Source organism: Artemia franciscana, chromosome 10 (assembly GCF_032884065.1).
Source record: "Artemia franciscana chromosome 10, ASM3288406v1, whole genome shotgun sequence".
Taxonomy (NCBI): Eukaryota; Metazoa; Arthropoda; class Branchiopoda; order Anostraca; family Artemiidae; genus Artemia; species Artemia franciscana.
The window spans coordinates 11,815,246-11,841,286 of NC_088872.1; the positions used below are offsets into that span (position 1 = coordinate 11,815,246).

The following is a 26,041-nucleotide window of genomic DNA, read 5'->3' on the forward strand; positions in this document are numbered from 1 at the left end:
TTTCATATGGTTCCCTTGTGTCTTTGATTTGCAAGTGAAAGCATATGTTAACTAAATAGTTTGTAATTTCAATTATCATTACTCTGTAGCCGGCGGATTACCTCTAAAAGTTGAGAAATAAGCCGTGGTCATAAACAGTTATTATATTATTATAATAATAATAGTAACTCACAATAATAAACAAAATATAATAATAAATATAATGAAATTAAAAAACAACAGAATATATAAAATATAAAACAAAATGTATAAGATATAAAATAAATACTAAAAATATATAAATAATAATGAAAAATATTTCTGTATTTTCATCGTAAAATACTCTTTTTTATTGCTAAAAGTGCAATTTTTTATTGTTTAGGATTCATATCTCATACTAATATATAGTCTATTTAGTAGAACTGATTGAATAGGAATTTAAATGGTATTACTTTTTGGTTATTAATGTAGCTAGTTCTGAAATTCATGTACCTAGATCCGTGATTTCCAACGTGGGGTGAACGCCCCATTTGTGGGGCAAAGCCAAATTTTGATGGGCCATGGGGATGATATGCACATTTTTAGTCACTATACACTAGGGCCTTAATCTAAAAAAAACAAAAAACAATAAAAAAGGCATTAATAACGATGGATACAAACAAATGCCTTTAAAGAGCAAAAAAACATACATGTTGCAATGACGTCTCACATTGTTAAAAAGGTGTTGTATTTAGACAATATTTTTCATTGATATAAAATTTGGCCAGAGGAGAGACCCAAAAAACATACCAAGCTAATGACGTTTTAAGCTTTCTTCAGGTAAACACTTATAAAATTTTGAGTACCAAAACTTAAATACCACGAGAGGGACATCAGGATTTTCAATATTCCAAATTCGGACATGGCCCAAAACTGGTTGAGAACCCCTGACTTCGATGATCAAAGGTTTTTCCTAATCCATTTCTCTCGCTTTCTGTATGAGTTTGACTGATTGTTAAATAAATAGGTTGACGTTTTACATTTTCTAGCTCTATCTTTGGGGGCCCACAGATTTTTGTTACGTAAATTTAGAAGTTAGTTATGCCAATTTTCTAACGGTGTGGCCGTGCCCCGTATATTTTCTGTTGCACCATTTTAAAAGTTTTTTTCTTTCTTTTTTTTTAACAAGACTGAAACCACTATAATCGATATACAGTTCTTCAGATAATGCGTGTTCTTTCTTGGTTTCCCCTATGGATCCGTAATATTTAATTGTCAAGAAATACAGAGTATTTGATGGAACACAGAAAATGTATCCCAAACTGTTGATAAGTTTCAAAAACCGTAGAGAATCTACTTATTGATTTTTCTCAAAATTCTAATGCAAATAGTTCTGGTCAAAGGGTCACAGGTTTTCAGAAGTCACATATATCATGCAGCACTAGTCAAGTCTTATGCATAGTTCCGGAGACTGGACCACGCAATACAGCAAACTTGGAACTACAATGTGTGCACTGGGTTGTGAAAAGCGGGTGAACCTTCAATGCTGATTATGTTTAGAGGGGTTTTTATTTTCTTGTTTACATGTTGCATTTTTGTTGGCATAGTTTGCAAAATCCCTTTTCACTTAACATTCACTGGTAATTTTTAGTTCAGCGGGAGGTGGGGCTGATGCAGAACAGTCGGTGGGACCGAACAGGTAGATTTATCTTAACCTTTAGATTTTGAAGATTCTTCTAAGAGATTTTCACAAAGAAATTGCCTCCTTTGTGGTATTGGCATTGAGAAATATGAAAAAAGAGAGAATTACCCCCGCCTCCATATTTTTGAAAAGTACATCCCCCCCCCTCTTTTTCTGCATTTTTATGACTGAAGCCACTGGATCTTTTCTATGTGAAATATTGTTGTTTTTTTGGGAACTAAATTATTGTTATTATTACTATCTTCATTATCATTATTATTATAATTATTATTGTTGTTATTATTATTATTACTATTATTATTATTATTGTCGTTATTAATATCTTTAGATTACCTTAGCCGAACTGTCTAGCATGGTGCCATAGTAAGGATGTTGAGATGAAACTGCTGGAATGTTGTTGTATATATCCCACCATAACTACCCACGAGGGGGAGGGTTAAGGATCTCTCCAAAGATTGATCAAAAGCACCCATACTTGGAAAAGCAGTTTAGAAAACAATGCTTTTGAATCCAGTTTTTCAATGCATTTGAATGTGTAAAAGTGTGAATGTTAAATCAATCAGTTTTGACTCTAGTAATCAATACTACTATTTCTTGTTTTATTATTTTTTTAATCTGCGATAATTATTATGGTTCTGCTTTTATTATAGTTATGGTTTTGGCGTGTTTCAAGACATCCGTGATGGCGACTATTCATTTGAAAACATAGAAGAGATGATCGACGTGCTTCGGCATTGTAACATAACTCAGCCGGTGACATTTCCGGTTCGTGCTGGAATAGCAGCATCCCCAATTTCTCAGGTAATAGCCAATTTACGTATATAACGATCGGTAATTTGAATGAATCAAATAATAATATAAAACAAAGAATAGTGCAAAAACAAGGTCAATAAAAGCGTTTTTTTGTCAATTCTGGGGCTCTGGAAAATCGACAAAGCAATACAGATGCAGGGGTGTCAGGGGTGGGATGCCTTTTTATCCCTAGATCCATTTCACCCTCTATATTTTCAAAAAAAGCATTTTTGAGTGGATTTTCATTGACTTTTTTTTAGGAGCAGCATTAACTATTTATTCTATGGCCTTTGTGATTTAGGGGTCATTCTTAAAGAATTGGGGCAAAATTAAAGCTTTAATGTAAAGAGCAAGGTATTAACGAGGGGCAAAACCCCCTCATATACATTGTAAAAATATACGAATATAGAAGTTCGTTACGTAAGTTAATTCGTAAGTTACATATAGTTTTTACTAATAAAAACATTCGTTAAAAATTAAAAGTTCTAGTTGCCTTTTTAAGTAACCGAAAAATTGGAGGGCAACGAGGCCTCCTCCCCCACCCCCTCTCTCAAAATCGTCCGATCAAAACTAAGAGAATGCCATTTAGCAAAAAAAAGAGAAAAAAATACGCGAATTTCATTTTAATTATTCATGTGCGGAGAGCAAAAATCAAACATGTATTTATTCAAAAACGTCCATAAAATTAAATAAAAAGAAACAAGTTTTTTTAACTGAAAGTAAGGAGCAACATTAAAACTTAAAACCAACAGAAATTACTCTATTTTGTGAAAGGGGCTGTTCCCTCCACAACACCCCGCTTTTTACGCTAAAGTTGTTTACTGTTTTATAAAGTAGAATAAGAGTAAGAGTCAAACTTTAGCGTAAAGAGCGGGGCGTTGAAGAGGGACCAGCCCCTTTCATTCGCGGAGTAATTTCTGTTCGTTTCAAGTTTTAATGTCGCTCCTTATTTCAGTTAAATAATTTTGTTTTTTTTATCTAATAGAGAATGAAGAACAACGTGACAAGTCCATTTATAACGGAAAAAATGACAAATGTTCTACAAAGATGCTCAAGAACCTAAAAAAGTAAACATAAAGAAAAACTACAAAATGAAAACTAAAGACCTGCATTATAACGGCTAACAAATAATTCGAAGGTATTATACACTGGGATACCAGTTGTTAGTTTTGGGGATCAGAAAAACCGGTAGTGCAATGCAGATGTAAAAATAGAGCCTTGATCTTCGGTTCTAGGGGATCCATTACTTTCTAAGACTTTTAAGGCTAGGGAATAAGAGTCAATAGCATATAAAGAAAAAACCAGAATTCTATAAAACGAAATCTTTATAAGAGTAGGAAATAAAAAAAATTGGATTTTTATGCTGATTCTAAATATGTAAATAAATTTAATTAAGTTGAATGTTACCTATCAAGAGCATCGAGCCTGAGAAAATTTGCTTAATTTTCTAAAAAAAAAGGGGGGAAAACCATTAAAAAATCAAGCAATCTTAATGAAACTCACACCATCAGAGGCAACGCTATAGCGTTGCCTGTATTAAAGGCCATACGGCTCCAAAGTTTTATTATTATTTATTTTTTCCCATAGGCACTTCATATGGAAAGGGTTGTCACATGAACTTCGGAGGAGGCTCATTTGACTAGAAATTGGGAGCTCTAGTGCCCTTTTTAAGACCCAAAAGTGATCGAAGGGCAATTAGCCGCACGCCTTTTGTTTCCCAAATACATCCGAAAAAAATTTGAAACAGCCATTTTGTTAAAAATAGTTCAAAGATCATATAATAAAACCGGTGTCGATAAAGCCCCCCAGGACCCGGGGGCAGGCGTTGTAAGTTATTCCCTGGGGGCATATATGGTTCTTATGGAAGGGATGCTCGTATAAACTTCAGAAAAGGCTCATTCTATTGGAAATTGAAAGTTCTAAATCACTTTTTAAGAGTCAAATGAGACCTGAGAGCAACTAGTCCCCCCAGGCTCTTTTTGCCCAAACCCATCCGATACAAATTTTGAGATAGTCATTGTTTTTTTTAATAGTTCAAAGATGAATAACAAAAACTCTGGTGTCGACACAGCCCCCCGGGGCCCGAGGGCAGGCTTTGTAAGTTATGTTCATGGGCCATATATGATTCTTATGAAATGTATGCTCATATAAACTTCAGAAAGGGCTAATTTGAATCGAAATTAAAAGTTGTAGTTCACTTTTTAAGAGGCAAATGAAATCGGAGTGCAACTATCACTCCCCCGGTACCCATTTTTCTTCAAACCCACCCGAAAAGAACTATGAGATAGCCGTTTTTTTAAATAGTTCATAAATAAGATAGCAAAACTCCAGTGCCCATACAACCCCCCAGGGCCCAAGGGGCAGGTGTTGTAAGTTATGCTCTGGGGGCATATATGGTTCTTATGAAAGGGGTACTCGTATAAACTTAGGAGAGGGCTCATTTGATCGGAAATTGGAAGTTCTAGCTCATTTATTGAGATTCAAAAGAGATCGAAGGGCAACTAAACCCCCCCCCCCCTCAACGCCATATTTTCCTCAAACCCATTCTATAAGAGCTTTGAGATAGCCATATTTTAAAAAATAGTTCGGAGATCATATAACAAAAACTCCCAGGTCGACACAATCCCTCAGGGGCTGGGGGCAGGCGTTGTAAGTTATGCTCTGGGAGCATATATGGTTGTAATGGGAGGGATGCTCTTATAAACTTCTGAGAGGGCTCATTTGATTGGACATTGAAAGTTTTAGTTTAATTATTAAGCTTCAAAAGAGATCAGAGGGCAACTAGCCCCCCATGCTCCTTTTCCCCTAAATTCATCCGCTAAAAAATTTGAGATAGCTATTTTGTTAAAAATAGTTCAAAGATCAGACAAGAAAAACTCCGGTGTCGATAAAGCCCCCCAAGGCCTGGGGAGAGGCGTTGTAAGCTATGTCCTGGGGGCATATATGGTTGTTATGGAAGGAATGTTCGTATAAACTTCAAAGAGGGCTCACTTGAATGGAAGTTGAAATTTTTAGTTCACTTTTTAAGAGTCAAACGAGATTGGAGGGCAACTAGCCCCTCCACGCCCTTTTTCCCCAAACCCATCCAATACAAATTTTGAGACAGTCATTTTTTTTAAATAGTTCAAAGATCGCATAACAAAAGCTCTGGTGTCGACACAACCCCCCAGGGGCAGGCTTTGTAAGTCATCTTCATGGGCCTATATGGTTTTTATGAAAAGGATGCTCGTATAAACTTCAGAGAGGGCTCGTTTGATTGGAAACTGAAACTTCTAGTTCATGTTTTAAGAGTCAAAAGAGATCTACTAGCCCCTCTAAGCCCTTTTTTGCCAAACCTACCTGATAAAATTTTTAGATAGCCATTTTATTAAAAGTAGTTCAAAGGTCAGATAACACAAAGTCCGTTGTTGACGCAACCCCCTCAGAATCAGGAAGCAGTTGTTGTAACCTACGTTCTGGGGGCATATATGGTTCTTATGTAAGGGCTGCTCATGTAAACTTCTGCGAGGGCTCATTAGTTTGGAAACTGAAAAATCTAGTTCACTTTTTGAGAGTCAAAAGAGATCCGAGGGCAACTAGCCTCTCCTTTTGTACCTTTTTTCCTAAACCCATCCGATACAAATTTTGAGATAACCATTCTTTAAAATATTTTAAACATCATATAACAAACACCGGGGTCGACACAACGCCTTAGAGCCCGGGGCCAGTGTGTTAAGTTACGCCCCTGAGGCGCATAGGGTTTTTAAGTAAGGCGGTGGTCGTATAAACTTTGAAGTTGGCTTATTTGATTGGAAACCGAAGTTTCTAGTTACTTTTTATGAGTCAAAAGTTAATGGAGGGCATATACCTTTTCCCTGACACGAACACTCTCTTTTCCCCAAATGCATCAAATGAGAATTTTGAGACTGCCATTTTTTTTATAATCTAACGATAAGATAACAAAAAATTCGCTGTCAACATAATCCCCCCCCCAAGCCAATGGAAGGGTTCTAACTTATGCCGCGGGGTATATATGGTTGTTATGGAAAAAAGTGGTCATATAAACTTTAGAGGGGACTCAAATGATTAGAAATTGAAAGTTCTAATTCACCTTTTAAGAGTCAAAAGTGATCCGATGGGACTAGTCCACCTCCCTCCCAACCTTTTTTTCCCCAAATGCGTCCAATCGAATTTTTTATATAGCCATTTTGTTCAAAATAGACCAAAGATAATATAACAGAAACTCCAGGGAAAAACAGCCCACCCCCCAGAATTCGAAGGCAAGTGTAGTAAAATGTGCCCTTGGGCCACATAAGGTTTTTATGGAAGGGATTGTCTTATAAACTTAGGGGGGGGCTTATTCGATAGTAAATCAGAATTTATGGTGCCTTTCTCGAGAGTCAACAGTGATCGGAGAGCAACTAGCCCCTCGAAGGCTCTTTTTCCCCAAATGTATCCAATCAAAATTTTGAGATAGATATTTTGTTCAGAAATGTTTAAAGATCAAATAACAAAAACTCCAGGATCAACACATCTCGTAGAGCCCGAGGGCAAGTGTTATAGGCTATGCCCTGAGGGTATATAAGGTTTTATGTAATTTATGTAAGGGGTGGTCGTATGGACTTAAGAGAAGGTTCGTTCGATTGGAAATTGAAAGTTCTAGTTACCTTTTTAAGAGTCATCAAAACTGATCGGAGGGTATTTACCACCACCACCCCCCACCCACGCCTTTTCCCCCAAATACATCCAATAAAATTTTGAGATAGCCATTTTGTTCAAAATAGTCCAAAATTCAAATTACCTTAAATTAGGGGTTGAGAAATCCTCCGTAGTATCCGGGACAAGAATTGTAGCTTATGTAAGTTGCAAGTTCTTAACAATCAAAAGTGATCAAAAAGCAACAAGCCCCCCTCCTTGTGCCTTTTTTCTATAAATGTGTCTTATCAAAATTTTGAAATAGCCATTTAGATGAAAATAGTCCAAAATCCAAATTACTATAATTTAGAGGTCGAGAAATCTTCCCTAGCCCTTGGGGCAAGGATTATAACTTATGTAAGTTGCCCATTAGAATATAAGGGTCTTTGTAAGAGGTGGTCGTATTAACTTTGGAGGGGGCTCATTTGATCGGAAATTGAAACTTCTAGCTCTTTTTTAAGAGTCAGGAGTGATCACTGGCCAAATAGCCAAAGCCCCAATTTCCCAAAGGGCATTTGGTCAAAATTTTTTGATATCTATTTTTTTCAAAATTGTTCAAAGGCCTGATAACTATGCTTCCGGTGTTGCCCCCTCCAACCCCGGGGAAATGGCTCTCAGTTACGGAACTTAATTATTGTTACTTTGATACTTCGTTTACTATGATACCTTGTTAACTTTGATCCTTTCTTTACTTTGATACTTTAGTAAGTTGATATTGTTACTTTGATACTAATTTTGGTAGTTTGATGAAAGATTGATGCTGAAAAAAATCTTATTTTGAAATAAGAAGTTTTTTTAAAACTTGAAATTTTTGCAATCGAAAAATGAACGAAAATTAATTAAAACACACTTTACGAAAGTTTTTCCCCTAATTTTTCTGAAATTATTCTTTTTTTTAATTATAATAATTGGAAGAACAGAATTCAAACACAAGTGAGAATTGGATTAAGGTTTGATTGTTAGACCGCGGTCGTTTTCAGGGAATAGGGGTTATGTACCTCTACTGAATTGTGTCTTCACTACAAACAAGAATATGGTTACTGTCCGTTTCTCTAACGGTAAAAGAATAAGGTCTAATGTGTATTCGGCCCTTTACTAAAAGGAATTATATCGAAAATATTTTCTTTTGTTCTTACTACAACATTTAAAATAAAATGAAAATTGCAGTAAAACCAGACAAGGATTTCCCCGACCCCCGGATAACCGAAGTTTTGGGATTTCTTCGAAAATCTTGCAAAAACGGAGCCGCAAAACCGCTTGGGCCTAGAGGCATCACAGCTTTAAATCCGACCTGGGTGAAACACAATCGTTAGCTGATGAGCTTTCAGCAATTAATATAATTATTTATCCATTATTCAGTTTAATTTATCAGTTCTTACCAAAACTGTTAATTCATTTTGGAATAAACAAAAAATACTTTGAAAAAGGGAATTTGGAAGAACTTGAAACTTTAGCAATAAAAAACGAACAGAAATTAATTAAAAAAAAATTCCGAAAAAGAAGTTTTGTAAAGAAAAGTAAAGGCCAAAAGTAAAGGCCAAATTAAACTTAAGATCAGGAGAAATAGAAACCTAAAATCATTCAAACTCAAAACAACCAGAAATTATTATTAAACAATAAATGAAACCCAAAACAAAACAAAGATTAAACAAACAATCACAAAAAAACATGCAACAGGTACTAATATAAACGAATAAATATATCTCAAAACGATTAAAGCTTAAGTTGAATATGCAAATCAAGCTTAAAATCGAAGAAAAATATTTTGCTTTTAAGGCATAAATGAAACTGAAAACGAACAGAAATTAAATAAACGATCATATTAAACAAACAAATAATAGTTACTAAATAAATGAGTAAATAAATATTATAACGAGTGAAACTTAAACTGAATCTGAAAATCCAGCTTGAAACGAACAGAAGTCTTTACAAAGAAGAGTTTGGGTTTTACCTCCTTCTTTCACTATAAAAGTCTAAAACCTGCTGTGTCATTGGCGCTTTAATGAAAACGAATTATATTACAAATATTTTCTTTTGTACTAATTACAATATTGAAAATACACAAAAAATTATAGTAAAATTAACTTTTGAACTGATGAGCTTTGAGCAATTAATATAGTTATATTATTAGCTCTACTATTTAATAATAAATACTAATATATGAATTATATTATTATTACATTATTAGTATTTTATTAGTTGTTTCCAAGACTGTACAAGATAAATACAGCTTCACTACAAAAAAGAGTTTGGATACTGCTCCCTCCCCTAACTGTTAAAGTCTAAAGCCTACTACGTCAATGGTGCTTCACTGAAAACGAATTAAATTATTAATATTCTCCTTTCCAGTTATTACAGCATTGAAAATGAAAATGAAATTACAGTGAAATAAAATCTTAAGCTGATGATCTTTCAACAATTAACAGCATTGTATATCAAGCATTCAGTTTTATTTTATTTGTACTTTTCAAGACTGTTCAAAGCACATACAGTTTTCAGTAATATTTTTGTTCGTTTTAAGTTTTATTTGCATATTCAACTTCAGCTTTACTATCATTTCATTTATTTTATATGTTGGTTTTAAAATAGGAACCGAAATCAGCAAGCTGCTATTCCAAATTTTGAAATATTATCCTTCGGCTCAAGTTTTTGGTTTAACTAGGCAATTGTAGTTACTAAATAAATAAATTACCCGTGTAGCCTTGTGTTGAGCCAATATTCCAAAATCGTATGCCTAAGTACAAATTTTTGGCTCAACTGATATATTATAATTACTAAACAAAGAAATTGCCCTTTTTACCCTGAAGGTGGGCTAATATTTTGAAACCTTATACTTAAGTACAAAGTTTTGGCTGCACTTGGCAATTGTAGTTACTAAATAAAGAAATTACCCATTGTAGCCTAAAGGTGGGCTAATATTTCGAAATCTTGTACTTAAGTACAAATTTTTGGCTCAACTTGACAATTAAAGTTACTAAATAAAGAAATTACCCTTTTTAGCCTCAGAATAGGCTTATATTTCTTTTAATATCTTCCTTTTTTCTTTATAGAAGACTTTACCTTACCTTCTAAGTCAAATTCCAGGCAGTACATTGACGTTCTGGTCTGCCTCTCAAGACTGTGTTGATTATTATGGGGTAGCAAGCCTCATAAATTCAATTGGAAGGTAAGAAACTTCTATTTATTGTCTGGTAAAGACCTGGTAGGGTTATGGCTGTCCCAGTAGGGAAGACCCAGTGAAGAACGAACCACGGCTCATAGTAACCAAAGATTGTAATATTTGAAGGTAAATTCCGCTTAAGCTGCTTATGTTGTTTGTTAGTGTATTCACTTAATCTTTAAATAGAGATCTCCAAGATACAATATTAGAAATTTTACTGACTTTCTTAAATTTCATGGAATATATACTATTCTTTTTGAACTATTGGAGTATTTCCATTGTGCCATAATGCTCTCAAGCATCACACACTTACTTATGTTCATCCTCCAGGAAGTATTAATGATATTAATCATACAGTTTGCTCGTCAGGTATCATTTATTCTTCTGTTATCGTTCATGGTAAAGTACTAAATTTTAATCATACGCCTATTTCAGCATCATTTACATAAAATAATAATCCATTAAAAACTAAAACTTGTCACAAAAATGGCTTTTTATAACTAGCTGGAATGCAGAAAATACATCGTACTGCATTTCTTCTCTAACTACACTTCTTCTTACTATATTTCTTCAAGGTCGGATACCTATGATAGTTAAGGTATTATTGAATTTTCTTGAAAGCAAATCATCATGTGTATGAAGGAGGTAGAATATGATGGTATATATATGTAATCCAGTCATACCACCCCCCCCCCAAAAAAAAATCCTATCTGGTCTATGGGCCCGTATTTAAAGTCAATCAAAGAAAAGTGATAGTTTGGCTTAAAAGGTGGAATGAATTACGTTGACCAGTTTTTGGATGTGTAGCTAATCTTAGAAGTAAAACCCAAAATATGTATAAGCATTATTTGAGGTGGGCATGCTATCGTGGGATAGATTTTACTTTAAATAGGAAAAACTTGCAGACATGGATTAATTCTAAATAATAAGCCAAATTCTGTTTAAATAGGAAAAACTTGCAGACATGGATTAATTGAATATACTAATTAAAAGTATGAATATACTTTTTCTTTAAGTTCTTTTTTTTTAGTGGGGCTTCAGGAATTAATTAGAATGAAAGCTGGAACTAAAAAAAAAATACTATTTTGTCAATAGGTTTCTCGCCCCTCTCCCCGATAGAGCAAAATACAACAAAAATACCAAAGTGTTGGCCAAATTCTGTTTCTCTCGCACCTCAAATCTACAAAAATTTTACGCCTAATCGCTCCTAGTCCAGTGGCGAAATGGTCGTCCGCAACGCATGTAGACTGTGTTTGATTCCCATGTGGTGTATTTTGTTTCTTGGAAATTACATTTTGTTTGTTTGTTTTTATCCGTTGTCGAGGGGGGGGGGAAGCAACCTATAGTCCAAGTTTGAATATCTATGAAAAGTTGCATTTTTAATCTATCTGAAGTCTAACCCATCGAAAACTATAAAGTAGCTGAAGAGAAAAGTAAGAAAAAGTGTATCTATTTACATTACATTTCAATTGGTATGCTTGTCTATTCTTTTCCCTTAATAAACTTTGATCAAAACTAGTATATCTGTGAAAATTCCTCTACCATTTGGATTCTCAGCTTGGTGGTATTATTTTGGTCGGAACCTCTTGAATCTGAGAGGTAAATCAGTAAGCAGTCTGCTTACTGTGGAGGTAAATCAGTATGCAGTCTGGCCACGTTCTCAACAGGTACATCAGGCCTCTACCATTTGGATTCTCAGCTTGGTGGTATTATTTTGGTCGGAACCTCTTGAATCTGAGAGGTAAATCAGTAAGCAGTCTGGCCACGTTCTCAATAGGTACATCAGGCCTCTACCATTTGGATTCTCAGCTTGGTGGTATTATTTTGGTCGGAACCTCTTGAATCTGAGAGGTAAATCAGTATGCAGTCTGGCCACGTTCTCAACAGGTACATCAGGCCTCTACCATTTGGATTCTCAGCTGGAATTCATCCTTTCCCCAAATTAAAAATTGCCATCATTCATCGCGGTAAACAGCTCCGTTCAATGCTGAAAAGTTACCTGGAAAGATCTCTTCACATAGAATATCCTAGCAAAGCTGTATGTTGAATCTGTGAGGCAATTTCAAAACATAATGATGGCTAGGTCTCCAAACCGATTTTTCAGGATATTTGTACCAGAAAAAATGCGCTGGCAGGATATTAGGTATTAATGCTACTTAATATTGTACATGGATGTAGTTGGCGTTGTGAAATACTGTTTTAAAGTAAATAATGTGTTTGCGATTAATTGATAAAAGGAATTTGCGAGATAATAATCTTTACCACCGAAAAATAAGCTACGAGACTGTGAAATAGCAATTTCAAAAAGTTACAACGTGCAGCGAAAAAAACAATTCTAAATAGGTATTTGATTCATTGCAGTTTCCTTGGGGTGATTAAAGAGAGATAAATCGAGGGAATTTGACTTGAAAGAAGACAAAAAAGGTGTTTTTTAGTTTTTTTCTTACTACTTTTTAAATTTACTGACAGATCGTTCAACTTTTTCCAGGTCAAAAAGTTACATTGATGTTCCTGCGAATCAAAGAGACAAGATTTTTAGATACTTAAGCTAATGTTTTTGTTGGTTCTGAATGTAATATATTTATTTGACATATAGAACTTTTTTAAGTGTATGAAATAACTTTTATTTTTGTTTTTTTTTCTATTGTTAGGAGTGATGTCACATTGATCTTTTTTTCGAAGAAGTAGTGGAAATTCCAATGTTTTATAACATCCGATATATCGGATCGGGTATTGAGTTTGTTTAGGTGAACGTGGAATTGATTGAATTTTTGAGATTTTATATCATGTCCAAAAAAATATTACATGTTTTGAAAAACAAATAAAAAAATAAAAAAAACCTTAAACATAATATCATTTTGAAAAAGGCTGTGGTAATTCCATTATTAATTTAAGGTCCAATGCATCCTTTCGAGTGCGTTTGGGTCAACTTGGAATTTATTTACTTTATTGGTTTCAAATGTATATCCGATAAAAACATTGCATATTTCGAAAAAAAAAACAATCTTGAACCATGATGTTATTATGAAATAAGTTGTGGCAATCCCGACGCTATTTTCAGGAACAAAATATCACTAGTATGACCTGACTGATTTTAAACCGACCCATAGGGGGTATACTATTGGAGATACTGGCCCCTCAAGACGTTATTACCAGCCCCTAGGTCCTGTAAAGTACTATAGTGAACATGTTTGTTACGTAATCGTATAGTACACCCGTTTATTAAATAATAGGGAGTTTTCTTCAGGATACAGGTATTCGCTATGTTAATTACTTGAAAGCCTAAGGATGTGGGAAAAAACTTCACGGTCCGACAATAGAGATGCAAAAGTAGACATTATATCATATTTTTTTTCTTTGGTTGTCAATTACTTAAAAAACATAAGACTCTGGGGACAAACCTCCAGGGCCTGCCAGTGGGGAACCTTCAAGATACCGGGCCCTATCAGCCCATTCTGACGTTCCCCTGACATCCAATTTCAATGGAGCCCTAGCATCCAGTCTCACCAGGACCCCAGCAACCAGTTAAATTGGGGGCCCTAGCAATAAGTTCCGACGAGGGCCCTAGGAATCAATTCCGATGGGGCCCTAGCATCACGTTTCACCGGGGCCATATCAGCTAATTTCACCAATTCCCTAGCAATCGATTCCGACGGGGTGCCTGCTAGTCAAGTGGGGAAACCTACTTGTAACTGAGAATGACGTAATCTCGAGTGACATGTTAGAGTTCAGGGCCTGCTAGTCCACTGGGAAACCCTTCTAATGATGACGTAATCTCGGTTGACTTGTTAGAGCTCAGGGCTCTCTAGTCAAGTGGGGAGATCCCGGTTGTAACTGAGGACGTTGCAAACGTGATTAATGCGTAATACTTTAGGAGATGCTTTTCTTCTTTGAGATTTCCCTTTCTTCGAGGTGTTTTTTTCTCAAGCTGTGTTTTTACTTCAGGGATATTTCCTTTACTTCAGGGAACCTTTATAGTATGACATCAAAGATTTTTGTCATGTATTTGTGCTCAGAAGTTTTAACATCACTCCTTGCCTTTAGCTAAACATTTGATCTATTGCAATATGTATCGTCTTACAATTTAAATTGAACTTAAAACATTTTTTGGATGACCCTTCCGCTTATTTCCACTGATTATGTAAAAATTGGCCAAAAAATGACATTTTTGTGGCACATATTATCATTCCTAAAGCATTCTCCGATATTTTCATGCTCAAATATACTTTGAATAAATTCAAAGTATTCTCCAGTATAGTATTCAACTAGTCCTGGAAAATTTATTTCAAATTCTCATCCTTGATTCTTCCAACATCATAACTTCATGGGAGTTAGTTATCCTCCCGAAATATCAGTTTTAAATTAGCCCTAGACACTATTAGATTGTGATCTTTAATTTTAGCATCAATAACCGCACCTCTGCATACCCTTGCATCTTGTATTGATCCACAGGGGTTTCGGTTTACAATAACATAATGAATAAGGTTTGCTGTCTTACCATCTTGTGGATACGATGTAAATTTCTCGACCATTTTTTGACTAAAACCCGTATTGGTTTCTTATGTTTATTGTTATGTATTGTTTTGGAGTTGTCAAAAGTGATCCTGTAATTCGAGAAAAAACTTTGGTTTAATTTTATCTATCGGATTTCAAACACATATCCTACAAAAAACATTCCATGTTAAGAAAACAGCCTTAAACAATGACATCTTTTAAGACAAGTTTTGGTATTTTCGATATTATTTAAAGCATCTTTTGAGTGTGTTTGGATTAACGTGGAATTGGTTTATCTATTGGATTCCAGATAAAAACTTTAAAAAAAACATTCCATGACTTGAAAAAAAGACAACGAAAATCCAAACAAAAAACCTTATATTGTGATATAATTTTGAAATGTCTTGATAATTGATTTTATTTATTTGGTCTCAAAGATATATCTGACAAAAACAATCCATGTGTAAAAAAACGTAAACCGTGATTTAGTTTTCAAACGAATATCGAACAAAAATATTTTAAGTCTGAAAAAAAAACAAAGAAAAAACCACGATTCCATTTTGAATTAAGTCGTTCAAATTACGACGTTATTTTAAGCACATTGTAATAATCTGGGTTTAGATGGGGTTGATTTATTTATTAGATTTCAAACACATATCCGATATATCCTTTTGAAAATGTTTGGATTGGCATTGAATTGGTTGTTGGTGTTTATTGAATTTCAAATTTATATACGAAAACAATACTAGGAGTTAAAAAAAAAATGTTTTAAAAAATGGAATAAAAGCTTCAATGATTTTGAAATAATTCAGCGTAATTCCAACCTAATTTTGAGCTCCAATATATCCTTTTTGAGTCCTATAGTTTTAACGTGGTATTAATCTTATTCGGTGGATTTCAAATACATGTCCAACAAAAATATTCCATGCTTTACAAGACTTAGACCATGATATCATGATATCATTCTAAAATAAGCCGTAGTACCACCAAAGCTGTTTTACCAGTATATTTTTTTAGTTCGTTTGGATTATCATGGATTTCATTCTGTTTACTCGATTGCAAATCCATCTTTTTTCTTTCATTGGAGACATATTTATTCCCAAGAAAATTGACAAAAGAAAACTTGAAGCCTAGTAACCTGGGCATGTTCTACCACTCCGAAAAAAAGACATGAGTTCACATGTCCGACAAAACCAACAAAAAATTTATTCTGCGATAAAAAAAAATCTTATTTTTATTAAATGATTCTTTCCTTTTTTATTTAATTAATGCTTTTTTTAATTCTATAAACGCATTGGAAAAGCCTTTAATAAAATTTTGATTAAGATGTGAAACAAGCTCCTTAGGCTGCAAAACTCAATCCACAAAAAAAAATTTATAAAAACCTCAACCCAACGAAACTTATCCAGAAAGACCTAACCTATACGAAATAAAACCACCAAAACTTATCCCAGAAAACTTAACTCAAGCAAAACTAAAACCTAAGAAAATTAATTGAAATAACATTAAACTCGCGTAAAACTCAACGCGAGAAAGTGTAACCTCAATGAAATTTACAAAAAAAGTTCATTATGATGACAGCTTATCGTGTCAGAGTGAGTGAAAAAGTACCACAGATACGGAAGGACTTTAGGAGGATAACAATTTTTAGAGACATTTTTAAGGTGGTGAAATCCCTATAATGAGGCAGATGACAATGTTAATGACGTGGATGCTAAAGAAGACTTCAAACAACCCTAAAAAAGCTAGCTATGATATTCCTGTGCCCCTCTATCAGCGAAGAAAAAAGGGGGAAAAACAGGACACGTCTGTGCTACCCATGCAAAAAAGTGATTTTCTTTGTTATTCACTGTGGAGGGCAAAATGTTTCTTGTATTGGGTATTTAGAAATGGTGATACTATTGGTGTATCTTTTGCTTTGAACAGACACCATTTTTGTAGAATTTCAGGCTATTAATGAAATTCCCATGAATTGCTTTTCAAAATAACATTTTACTATTAAGACTAATCGAGATAATAGTGACAATTTCTGAATCAGCTACAAATGGCGACTTTTTCTTACTAGCTAATTCTTTCATCTTATTTTGATTATTATTCTTAGTTTTATTTTATTTCGTGTTACTATGGGCCTTGGTTTGTTCTTGACCGTGATCATATTAGGAGTTATGACTAATTTCAGGAAAGGTGAGAGCAACAGTGAGCTCAGTGACATCGGCCACATTAAAATCAATCATTTGGCTCAATCATTTCTGTTGGTCACCCTTTTTTTTCTTTTATTATTGTCATTTCCAAGTTTTGCTATGTCATATACATCCGAGGCAATACGGAAGATCAGAATCGATTTGGGTATCGATTGGGTGAATTAGCTGAAAGACTAACTAACATTGTTTATTATTACCAATAAGATGTCATATTATTCAGCTATATGGTCTACACTTTTACAGAAACTTGCTATTTTAGACGCGTCCATTGTTTTGTATTTTGGACTTCTCTACTGTCATATTAATGCTCCTTAATAATCCGAATTTTACCATTTCGGTCAAATTAATAAACCTTTAGGTAATTCTTAAGCGATCATAAGTTTAATGAGGTACACAATAATGATGAGACTTTATATTTTTGGAGAATCAAAAACATGAAATCATACTTTTTTATATTTTGATCAAAGAATATATATTGGGGACCGTGCCCCTTTTTATAAGAAACATGCCTCTTTTCGTTTATTCTTATATTTATCTAAAGTATAACTTTGATTTACAAGCTAAACTCTCGTTGTCTATGCAACAATTTCACAAGAGAAAATAAGTTGGCTTCGAGTTCTTCTGAGTCATCACATGGGCTTGCTAAATCCTGGGCTATTGACTCTTAATTTATGGACGATACAAATTCAATTTGGGGTTTAATGCATTTGATTGGCTGTATTCACACTGAGGTATCCCCGATGCACCCTTCATTTTATGTGTACAGGTTTATGTTGTAGAGCATTGGGTTCAAGTCCATGTTCAGAGTTCCCGTTTCGAGTTCATGTGTAGAGCATTTGGTATTGGCATTTGTAATTAGAAGTTAGTTATTTTGCTACGAATATATAATAATATTTTCTCCAAGCCTTGGGGAGGATTATCATCATTTTAGTATCGAAGGGAGGAATAATTCCAATGATATATTTATTCGCGGTGAAATAGGTCACGGCATCTTTGGTCAAGTAGTACGACCATTCCCTCCCCCACAGGTAGTACACCCGTCATAGCCCCACTGGTTGTAATATAAGTGCAGAATAGCCTGTAAAAACTCTTAAGACCACTCGACTACGATGCCATACCCTAGAGCCATCAGCTGTGGCACTGGTGGTGGTGTACCATACACTGGTGGCAATAGAGGCCGTTACAATATTTGTATATTTTTACTTATACAAATATAAAGCCTTAATATTCATCTGGATTCACAAAGTCCTATTTTTGCCCATTTAAACCCTCGAGCATAAATTGTGCCCCCTAAAAATTCCATAAGCTCATCTGTTCCTCTTGTATAAAAGATGACAGTAAAACCTATTTGGGTCTTTGTTACCCAGGCACTCTTTTGATCTAAGTTTCGGGCGTCAGCTTGCCAATTTCGGTATCCAAAAAATTAAACGGTATATTCCGCAAATTCTTTTGTTTGGCTACCATTTTTAATAATATAACGCTATTTAATCGAGCTAAAAAATACTCTCAAAATTCAAACTGATATTGGATTTTGAATAAATTGAATGTTACTGAAAGATCTTTAATACTCTTTAGAAGAATAGTCTTCATATTATTGACTGCTTCAATAATGTAGTATTGAAAATTGTCTTCAAATTTTTGACCTCCAGAATCTATTATTCTTTTTAAATATTAATATAAATTTCAAACGCATTTGAGGATCCATGAAAATATTTGTTGGTGATGCCAGTTGTTAATGTTGGTGTCCAGGAAAAATTCATCAATTAATTTCGATACCTAGACAGCACCTTAACATATATAGAATAACAACATAAAGTTAGGAAGTCATATGAACTAAAATTTTATTTTTGCCAAAATTTATTCATGTTTACCAAATTGTATTATTGTTCAACAATATTTAAAGTGCGATACTATTATCCCATTGATTTTATTTATTGTTTATCGTAGAGTAATGATATTAAACTATCATGGACAAAAATAGATGATATTAACTTTGCTGACTCGATCATATCGAATAATAATAAAGCAAACTAACAAATACTACCCGTGAAAGACGTGTACATGGTACACGATTATAGCACACTTCAATTTTCCAAACCAATGAGGGTTTCTCACAGGACATTCCATGATTCAGGCTTATTTCTACCATGTAACAACAAAAATTTCCCCAAAACAGGCCACTTGCAAGACAAATCACGCAGAAATAAATCACGCAGGTTATTTACTAATAACCTGTCAAATCTACGCAGAAATCATTTCAAATTCTCTATGTCAACCTCATTACCAGCATGTCATTCCCAATTCTCATATGAACCCGTTAATAATCCCTTTAGTTTTCAAAATCAATGAATGTTTTTCAGGGTACATTCCCTGATTCAATTTTGTTTCTAGCATATAACATCAAACACTTCCCTAAAACAGCACAGATGCAAGATAAATTCTTGATTTAAATATGAAATTTTTACCAATTTAACAATCTATTGAATAAGTAACATGTGAATTCTTATTTCTGAAATCTACAACCCGAAACTGATTAAAGTAAAGCAAACTTCCGTAAATTGTAAAAAAAGAGTATTAGTTGGTGCATTTTTTTCTATATTTTTGAAAATATCCTTCACGTTTCCTTTCAGCAATATCAGTAGAGATAAGAGTAACAACTGAAGTCTTGATTGTTGATATACCTCCCATATTTGGATTGATATTGGAAGGGCATGTTTTTTGTGAATTCGATATATCGTACTTGCCTTTTTATCTGGAGGGGTATGATTCAGACATATTATTTATACATATCGTTTAGGGGTATAATTCATATCATTTACAAGCCAATTTGTTCAAAAGTACTATCTGAATCATCAGGAAAATGAGTCAATAAGCTCTATGACTTTAATATTTTCGTTACATTTTATCATACATCGCACTTGTATGGCTTCTCTTTCGTGTGAATTCGTCGATGAAATTGCAAAGTTGCATTACGAGTAAACCCTTTTTTTACATACCTTACACTCGCAAGGCTGTTCCTTTGTGTGAATTCTTTCATATATATGTATATTTGGAACCTGATAAAAAATTTTTACATACTTTACACTTGTATCGCTTCCCTATTGTACGAAGTCTTTGATGAACATACAAATTTGAATTGTGAGAAAACGTCTTTTTATATACATACATAATTTTTTAGTAATATAAAAAATTTACAGTTAATTGAATGAGTAATTTGTGTTTTGTTATTTGTGAAATCTATAACCCAAAACTGATATAAGCAAACCAGACTTCCGTAAATTACCAGTGAAGTTGTGCGATGATTCAGAAGTAACAACTTAAGTCTTGATTGTTGATATATTTCTCATAGTTGGATTGGTAATGGAAGGAGTTGATGTTTACGGGTTCGATACATCGTGCCGCGGGTGCGATACATCGTTCTGCTCTATTTTATCTGGAGGGGTATGATTAAGACATATCGTTTCCAAATCGACTTGTTCATAAATACTATCTGAATCATTGCGAAATGAGTCAATAAAGACATTTGTGTTAACATAGGTGTAGGAGCATGACTGTGAAGAGATCTGTCAACTATTGTTTTTTTTTCTTTTGTAACTGAGCTTGTTCTTTCAATATTAAATGGATTCTATCTTGCCTTTTGATATGTAGGTGTACGATTTAACACATATCTTGTTTGAAACTTAGCTTGGAATTCTTGTTTCGAAGTCTGAATAGTTTAATTAAAGATTTTTAGATGCTCAAGGTGCTCTAACATACATCCTCTTTGTAACGTAGCTCATATTTTTTATTTTGAAGCCTAAATAGATTAACCAAAGAGTCTTAGATAATTCTTAAGAATTCAAGCGAGATTCAAGAGGCTGTAACACAGGCTCTGTTTGAAACTTAGCTTAGAATTTTTATTTCGAAGCCTAAATAGTGTAATTTTATAATCTTAGATGATTTACAAAATATTCAAACGAGATTCAAGATTCTATAACACAATTCATGTCTGAAACTTAGCTTAGAATTCTTATTTCGAAGCCTGAATAGCTTAACTAAAGAGTCTTAGATAATTTTCAAGAATTCAAATGAGATTCAAGATGCTGTAACATACACCCTGTTGGAAACTTAGCTCGAAATCCTTATTTTGAAGCCTGAATAGCACAACTAAAGAGTCTTAAATAATTTTCAAGAATTTAAACGAGATTCATTAACAGACCCAGTTTTAAACTGTACAATAGTTACACTGTACATCTACTATGTTCCCCAAGCGGGCTTTATTCAGAAAAGCACTTTGTTTTCAGAGTACGCTATTGGAAAACTCTCAAAATCTTTGCCTGACGAATGAGGCGTAAGAGTTCCCTTGAAATACAACTAATAATGAATAAAAAAGGGATTCGGTCCATCTCCACTACCACATAAAACCCGCTCCCTTTTTTTGCTGATTTCTTTGCTATGTATCTTTTCTTTTTTAAACTTGAGGTTCGGCACTAATATCAAAGTCTAAATAACTGCATATAAAGATCTATATTTATGAAAACACGAGAATCCCAAGGGGCTCTAATCTTGCATCTTCTTTTCTACCCTTCTCTGATGGGTTATTTTGGTAATAGATACAGCTCAATGCATACTTGTTAGTTCAATGGTTATGTTTAAACAATTAATCATGGAAGTGAATTCATATATTTTGTGCAATGAAAAAAATATAGATTACTTAAAGGATAATTTACAAGGGAATTCTAATTATTTAGGAATTTAAAATTACTTGCAGTAAAAGTACTATCTTGAGATTTATGTTCATTATTGAACTTCTGATTCAAAAGCGTTAATTTTTTATCAGAGAGATGAGCTTTACATACAATAAAATTATGTCAAATAAAAAGACGTTTTCAGTTCTCTCTATCTGACATTTAAATAGGATAAGCAAAACATATGGTCATGTAAGCATGCAAATTATGTAATCATCGCTCCTGTTACAGAGACTGTAATTGATTATGTGAATTTTCCTCAGATTGTAAGCCCTGGAGTATTACCCCTATCTTTAAAGCCTCAGGTTTAAAGTCTGTGTAAATTAGTAATATACTGCTGCCATCGCCATATTGTCGAATGGAGAGAAGAAGGGATACCCCAATGCAGTGGCACAGACCGGGTAGAATTCAAGTCGATACTGCACAAAAAAATCATACCTTCAAAGGGGAGTCTATTCTCATACCCAGTCTATAGACTCCTTTCTCTCCCAAAAGTAGCAAGCTACTGTTGCAAATTAAATCACCAGGAGAACCAACCTGGTTTTTAATTTTGTCAATGAGGTATTGCGTAAATTGGACAGCGTTCTGGCAAACACATCTAACTCTTCAGGTAGCCTCTCTGACCAGTCACAAAGTCATGACTCAATGCCCAAACCCTCGTATGCAGTAATACTAAAAAACCATCCAAAAGAGCTAAAAGGCCCAACTGAGGGCCAAGTATTTATTTACAGTCTTTGTCCTAGCCCTGGCAGCAATGTATCTGAGCTACGCAGTGGCAATAATGAATGGAAACTTGTCGTCTCTTCTAAAAAAACTGCCGGTATAATTGTTGAAAAGGCAAAGTGTTCTGACCCAACTCTAAATATTACACTTAAGGAGCCTGCTTTTGTTGCTGTTCTTAAACAAGTACCGGACGAACTAGTCGACTCGTCACTGAAGGAATTAATCCCAAAATGCATCAAAACAGCTAAGTGTGGTGCGTCACGTACATTCAAAGTGTATTTCAAGTCAGGAAAAGACTTAGATCAGTTCCTTCAAGAATCAGTGAAAATCGACTATGAGCGACTTGCCACCCAGGAGTTTGTGTTTTTGCCTCGTCGATGCTTTAACTGCCATATGACTGGCCACCTTGCAGCAAACTGCACAAACACTACCCGTTGCTTAAAATGCGGAGCTAGTGACCATAAGACAAAATCTGAATCCCCACGTAAGAACAGTCCTTTTTGTGTTAGTTGTAAAGCTCCAGGCCATACGTGCTACAGCATTAACTGCTTTATAAACCGTAAAATCGTAAGCCAATGACTTCTGTGATAAATTTCATATCTTGTAATATACATGGTTCTTTCGCGATTAAATTACAAGTACTGATTATTTGTTTATTTCTTTGTTTTTCCTTGTTTCTTTTTCCTTCTCTTTCCCTGCTTTTTCTTATTTATCCTTACCTTGATTATACTATTTTTTACTTTTTTTCCTTATATTTTTTCCTTATACCTTTGTTCTGGTGGGTTTGGTCATGGAGCGGAACTGCCATCCACCATGAGTAAATCGACGAATTTTATTGGTGACCAGGTTGGTATCAACTCTATGGGGGAACATATAGTTGAATTACAAAATAATCCTTTAGATATTGAAAGTATAATTAATAATTCAATTGGAAGTACAAATCTGAAGAATATTCATTCTAATTCGGCTAATAAAAGTAAGTATGTTGCGCATTTAAATGGTTCTGCCTCCTCTAAACGTGATGATATTTTCTCTGTGCTTCATCTTAACATTCAGGGACTTTGCTCGTCTTTTGATGAGCTGAAATTGATTGTCAGTGGTGGAACTCCTGATGTTATAGGATTATGTGAAACTTTCCTAGATTCAAAAAAGGATATCCTTTTAGATATTCCGAGATATAGGATGGATAGGCTGAATAGGAAACAGATGGCGAGAGGTGGCCTTGTCCTTTATATTGCTGATCGTCTCACACATAATGTCCGGATCGATTTGAGCAGAAATGGTGAAGGAATCTTTGAATCCCTTATTATTGAGATTAAATCAATGCGTAAGTATTTAGCTGTGGGTTTGGTTTATAGGTCCCCCAGTGGATCTACTCCTTCGTATTTGAAAATTCTGGAAGAAGTTTTGGACTCAGTCCAAAAACATTCCTATGAACTGATCCTTATAGGTGATTTTAACCTCAACCTAGTGGATCAAAATTCTGCTTCAGCTATTGATTTTTGTCGATTATGCTTTCTTCGGGAACTCTACCTTCTGTTTGTATACCAACCCGAGTTACTGACACTTATGCGTCTCTTATTGATAATATTTTTTCGTTACTATATGTCTTAGATAATTTGGTGCTGGTTAGAGATATTTCTGATCATTTTCTCGCTGTTTCCCAATGTAAGAGTGATGATTAAGCGCAGCGTTTAGCATCACCATCTAATCTCTCATTTTTTCGTTATGGTGATACTGAGGTAAGTCTACTTAATTCTCGTCTGGCTGATCTACCATGGAACAGTTTGGTTTCTGATTCAGATTTTAACCACTCTTTTTATTCCTTTTATGATTTAGTGAAAGAAGGAATCCTGGAAATCCAACAGTTCGTGGTAACGAACTGTAGTAAGGAGCGACCCGGCTCAATAGTAAACGAAACTCTAAAAAACGGAATTTCGATGCTAAAAGATATATCAAAAGAATTGGATTTTTATGCTGATTTCAAATATATACGTTTCATCAAATTTAGTCTTTGTCATCAAAAGTTACGAGCCTGAGAAAATTTTCCTTATTTTGGAACATAGGTGTAAACAGCCCCTAAATGTCATAGAGTCGTAATTAAAATCACACCATCGCATTCAGCGTATCAGAGAACCCTATAGAAAAAAATTCAAGGTCTAATCTAAAAAAGTGGGATTTCGTATTTTTTGCCAGAAGACAAATCACGGGTGCGTGTTTATTTGTTTTTTTCCCCAGGGGTCATCGTATTGACCAAGTGGTCCTAGAGTGTTGCAAGAGGGCTCATTCTAACGGAAATGAAAAGTTCTAGTGCCCTTTTTAAGTGACCGAAAAAATTGGAGGGCACCTAGGCCCCCTCCCACGCTCATTTTTTCCCAAAGTCAACGGATCAAAATTTTTAGATAGCCATTTTGTTCCGCATAGTCAAAAACCATAATAACTATGTCTTTGGGGATGACTTACCCCCCACAGTCCCTGGGGGAGGGACTGCAAGTTACTAACTTTGACCAATGTTTACATACAGTAATGGTTATTGGGAAGTGTACCGACGTTTTCAGGTGGATTTTTTTTGTTTGGGTGTGGGGTTCAGGGGAGGGGGCTATATGGGAGGGTCTTTCCTTGGAGGAATATTTCATGGGGGAAGAGAAATTCAATGAAAAGGGCGCAGGATTTTCTAGCATTACTATTAAAAAAACAATGAAAATATAAACATGAAAAAGTTTTTTCAATTGAAAGTAAGGAGAAGCATTAAAACTTAAAACGAACAGAGATTATTACGCATATGAGGGGTTCTAAAAATACTTTAGCATAAAAAGTGAGGTATTTAGAAGGAGATAAATACTTCGCTCTTTATGCTAAATTATGTTTAGTAATTTCAACTATTTATTCTACGGCCTTTCTGATTCAGGGGTCATTCTTAAAGAATTGGGACAAAACTTAAGATTTAGTGTGAAGAGCGAGGCATTAACTAGGCCTCATATATATAATCAAACATATAAGAATATAAAAGTTTGTTACGTAAGTTAATTCTTAAGTTACGTATATTTTTTACTAATAAAAACGTTCGTTAAAAATTAAAAGTTCTGGTTGCCTTTTTAAGTAGCCGAAAAATTGGAGGGCAACTAGAACTCCTTCCCCACCCCTTATTTCTCAAAATCGTCTGATCAAAACTAAGAGAAAGCCATTTAGCCAAAAAAAGAATTAATATGCAAATTTCATTTTAATAATTTATGTACGGAGAGCCAAAATCAGACATGCATTAATTCAAAAACTTTAAGAAATTAAATAAAAAAAAAACAAGTTTTTTGAAATGAAAGTAAGGAGCGACATTAAAACTTAAGACGAACAGAAATTACTCCGCATATGAAAGGGGCTTTTCCACCTCGATACCCCGCTCCTTGTGCTAAAGTTTGATTCTTTCTCGTAACTCTACTTTTTAAAACATAAAAAACTTTAGCGTAAAGAGCGGGGTGTCGAGGAGGAAAAGCCCCTTTCATATACGGAGTAGTTTCTGTTCGTTTTAAGTTTTAATATCGCTCCTTACTTTCATTTCAAAAAACTTGTTTTTTTTTTATTTAATTTGCAATCAGGGTCCAGCACCCCATGCTTC

The 26,041-nt window shown here is 34.4% G+C and overlaps 1 protein-coding gene across 4 annotated transcripts in view; it reads left to right on the forward strand.

Moving 5' to 3' along the window:
- LOC136031788 (protein FAM151B-like) overlaps window positions 1-12,884 on the forward strand; it is a 39,075-nt gene extending 26,191 nt beyond the window's left edge. For all 4 annotated transcript variants that reach the window (XM_065711573.1, XM_065711571.1, XM_065711574.1 and 1 more), the window contains 3 exons: window positions 2,311-2,461; window positions 10,177-10,292; window positions 12,775-12,884. In XM_065711573.1, the coding sequence (XP_065567645.1) occupies window positions 2,311-2,461; window positions 10,177-10,292; window positions 12,775-12,838 (331 nt within the window). In that variant the 3' untranslated portion in view covers window positions 12,839-12,884. The remainder of the gene's footprint in view (window positions 1-2,310; window positions 2,462-10,176; window positions 10,293-12,774) is intronic.
- Window positions 12,885-26,041: the final 13,157 nt, after the last annotated feature.